Source organism: Salvelinus sp. IW2-2015, linkage group LG14 (assembly GCF_002910315.2).
Source record: "Salvelinus sp. IW2-2015 linkage group LG14, ASM291031v2, whole genome shotgun sequence".
NCBI classification, from domain to species: domain Eukaryota; kingdom Metazoa; phylum Chordata; class Actinopteri; order Salmoniformes; family Salmonidae; genus Salvelinus; species Salvelinus sp. IW2-2015.
The window spans coordinates 33,567,041-33,570,020 of NC_036854.1; the positions used below are offsets into that span (position 1 = coordinate 33,567,041).

The window sequence follows — 2,980 nt, forward strand, 5'->3', positions numbered from 1 at the left end:
TCTCTGTGTGTTCTATGTTCGTCATACTAACTCACCAGGTGTGTTGGGTGGGTAAACAGGAAGTGAGGATGGCCCGTTGACCCCGGGAAGTAGTACCGGCGGAAGTCCAGAGATCCCGGGGTAGCCTGAGGGCAGGCTGAGGCCGTGAAGTGCATTGTTCTGGTCCATTGCAGTCTGAAGCTGCTGGGCGGCCAGGCTGCTGAACCCGTCGCTCCCGGCCTTTTTCAGACGATCCATCTCCTGCTGAGCCATCAGCTGACGGACCGTGGTGGGCGTTAGATAGTCCTTCTCTCTGTCCACCTGGTTGACCAGGGTCTCCTGCACTTTAGCGATGTGCTGTTTGGAGAAGATGTGGTCGCGGATGGACATCCGGGCAGTGTACTTCACACCACACAAAGTACACTCCGGCCGGGGCCCATCCGGCCCGCCTTGACTGATCATGAATGGCTTTCCGATGTTGATTTTGAACTTCTTTTCCTTGGCGCGGGCATTCTGGAACCACACCTGAATCACGCGCTTGGGGAGGCCAATCTCGCTGCCCAGCATCTCACACTCATGCATGGTTGGTGTGCGGTAGTCGCTAAAGCAAGCTTTGAGGACTTTCAGCTGAAGGTTGCTCATCTGAGTCCTGAAGCGCTTGTGGCCTGGTCTATCGCCACCACTGCCGCTGCCCTTCCCAGACTTGAAGGGGTTTCCACTTCCGAAGGGGCTGGGAGAGCTGGGGTCGGTCAGGCTGGAGGTCTCGCTCTGGTCGTTGTTGTCGTCCATGTCGTCATCTCTGGAGCTGTAGTAGGAGTAGGAGTAGGAGCAGGAGTCTCCGTCCTTGCCCGAGTAGCTAAGGGAGGGGCTCACCATGCTGAAGGGGAAGCGGTCGTCGCCACCCCCGTCAGAGCTCTGGGCCTGGTTGCTCTTGCTGTCGCATCCCAGCTTGTCCCCTCCATTGGCCGTGAGGCTCTCTAACTCGTTGTTGCCTTCGTCTCCGGTTGTGGCGTCACTTATGGCCGTGTTGATGGACGAGGTTTCGTCAAAGTCCATTTTGTTGTTGATGTCGTAGGATGAGGCCTCTGCAGAATTAATGTTAAGCCCTTCAGATTCATCACAGTTTTCTGCTTTTAAGGATGAAGGGCTCAATAAGTTTTTTAACGGTGCCTCAGATTGTTTGACTGGCGTTGAGGAAGCTGCGGGCAGCTCGTATTCATTCGGCTCAGTCTTGGTGGGCAGCTGCGAGTACTCAAAGAAGTTGTACTTGTGCGGGCTCTCGCCTCCATCATCTTGGTTCATCATTGGGCTATTTGGCAGACTAAACCCTGCCTGTTTGGCTTCATGCCAGTGTCTAGAGCRGATATGGCTGTCCAAAGCTGACTTGGCCTTGAACAGCGCCCGGCAAAAAGGGCATTTCTTRTGTGACTGGGAGGSCCCCARWGCTCTGAACTGTCCCTTTCTCTCTCGGGCRCGTGTGTTCTGAAACCACACCTGCACCACTCTCTTCTTCAGGCCGACCTCACGGGCGATGTGATCCAGCATCTTCCTTGTGGGRTTKGAGTCCAGCAAGTATTTGTCRTAGAGGATCTCTAGTTGTTCTGGGGTGATGGTRGTTCTGAGACGTTTGTCTCTGTGCTGTTCTTCAGTCATGTTTCCGTTATCTTTTTCATTGGATCCATCCTCTTTCTCRTCTAGTTTTCTCTTCATGGAGCCAGAGCWRGGRCCTGAGGACAAACCAGAGCCGCTTTGARTTGGCATCTGGAGTCCTCCMGAYAGMAGCTGGCTAGTCATCAGAGGRTTATTGGGGTCGAAGATCATATARGGCATGTCCATGGGCCTTTCCARGAACTGGGAATGGAGGAACTGGTTCTGGGCTGCCAGGAAATGCATATGTTGGTGCTCCTGCCATAGCTCAATGCTTGGGAAGGCTATCTTGCACTGGTCRCACTGGTATTGGAGCATCTGGGGAGRGAGGCTGTTRGTGAGGGAGGAGAGGGCSAGRGAGAGGGGGCTGGAGGGGATGGYGGCTGACTGAGGCTGGGAGTGGGGTCTGGACATCTGGGGCTGGGGGGTCTTCTGAGGGGGTGGCTGAGGGGGTGGCTGAGGGGTGGAGGCCTTGGAGGGTCTGGGSTCYGGTAGAGACTTYATCATAACTGGRGAAGGGGCAGGTTCTGGMTCTTTAGGYTTGGGCTCAGAGGGMGGTTCAGGCTTGGGSRAKGTCTTYYCCAGGTTGGRGYGAGGGGAGGGCATCAGAGGGGARCTGGAGCCTGAGCTAGTGGCTGTTMCATGRTGATGCTTGGATGACTCWGGGTGCTTGGCTGSGCMTGGYTCTCCYATATCCATGTACTCYTCAGAYTGGTTGTCCTCATTCCCTTCCTCATCCTCRTCCTTGTAGCACGTYTTCTTCTGGTGGGTGATCAGGTCRAAGATTCGYGGGAACACCACACTRCATTTCTTGCACTGGTACTGCATGTTGCTGGTGCGGATGTAGCGCTCATTYGTCAGTTCTTTCYTCTCGTTGTCTTTAGCATCTGCCTGGTTCTCRTAGCTCTTCCGGGCCTTCTGGCGGGCGTTTTGGAACCACACAACGATTACCCTCGATGGCAGGTTAAGCACAGTGGAGAGCTGCTCAATCTCATCGTCTTTCGGGTAAGCGTTTGTGTCAAAGAAGTCCTGCAGGACCCTTAGTTGGTAGTCAGTGAACCTTGTCCTGGWGGACCKYTTGTTCAWRGTGGCATCAGTCCTGTAGTACTCCAGTGTACTRTACTGGGACTCCAGCCTAATATCCTCCAATGTGGTAATAGGTGGAATGTTGAAGTTATAAGGAGAATCTTTGCTTCGTTGCCTCTCTTTAAAGAGGGTGTTACGGAACCAGTGCTTGATGACTTTCTGGGGGAGGCTGGACATATCAGCCATCTCCTGAACCTGCTCCTCAGTGGGCGAGTTGTTGATGTCAAAGTGCCCTCTGAGGACCTTCAGCTGGTCGTCCGTGATGCGG

General features: G+C 54.3%; 1 protein-coding gene across 1 annotated transcript in view; it reads right to left on the bottom strand.

Moving 5' to 3' along the window:
* Window positions 1–2,974, bottom strand: part of zfhx4 (zinc finger homeobox 4) — a 5,460-nt gene extending 2,486 nt beyond the window's left edge. The window contains exon 1 of the mRNA XM_024000021.2: window positions 36–2,974. Coding sequence (XP_023855789.2) covers window positions 36–2,898 — 2,863 coding nt within the window. The 5' untranslated portion in view covers window positions 2,899–2,974. The remainder of the gene's footprint in view (window positions 1–35) is intronic.
* Window positions 2,975–2,980: the final 6 nt, after the last annotated feature.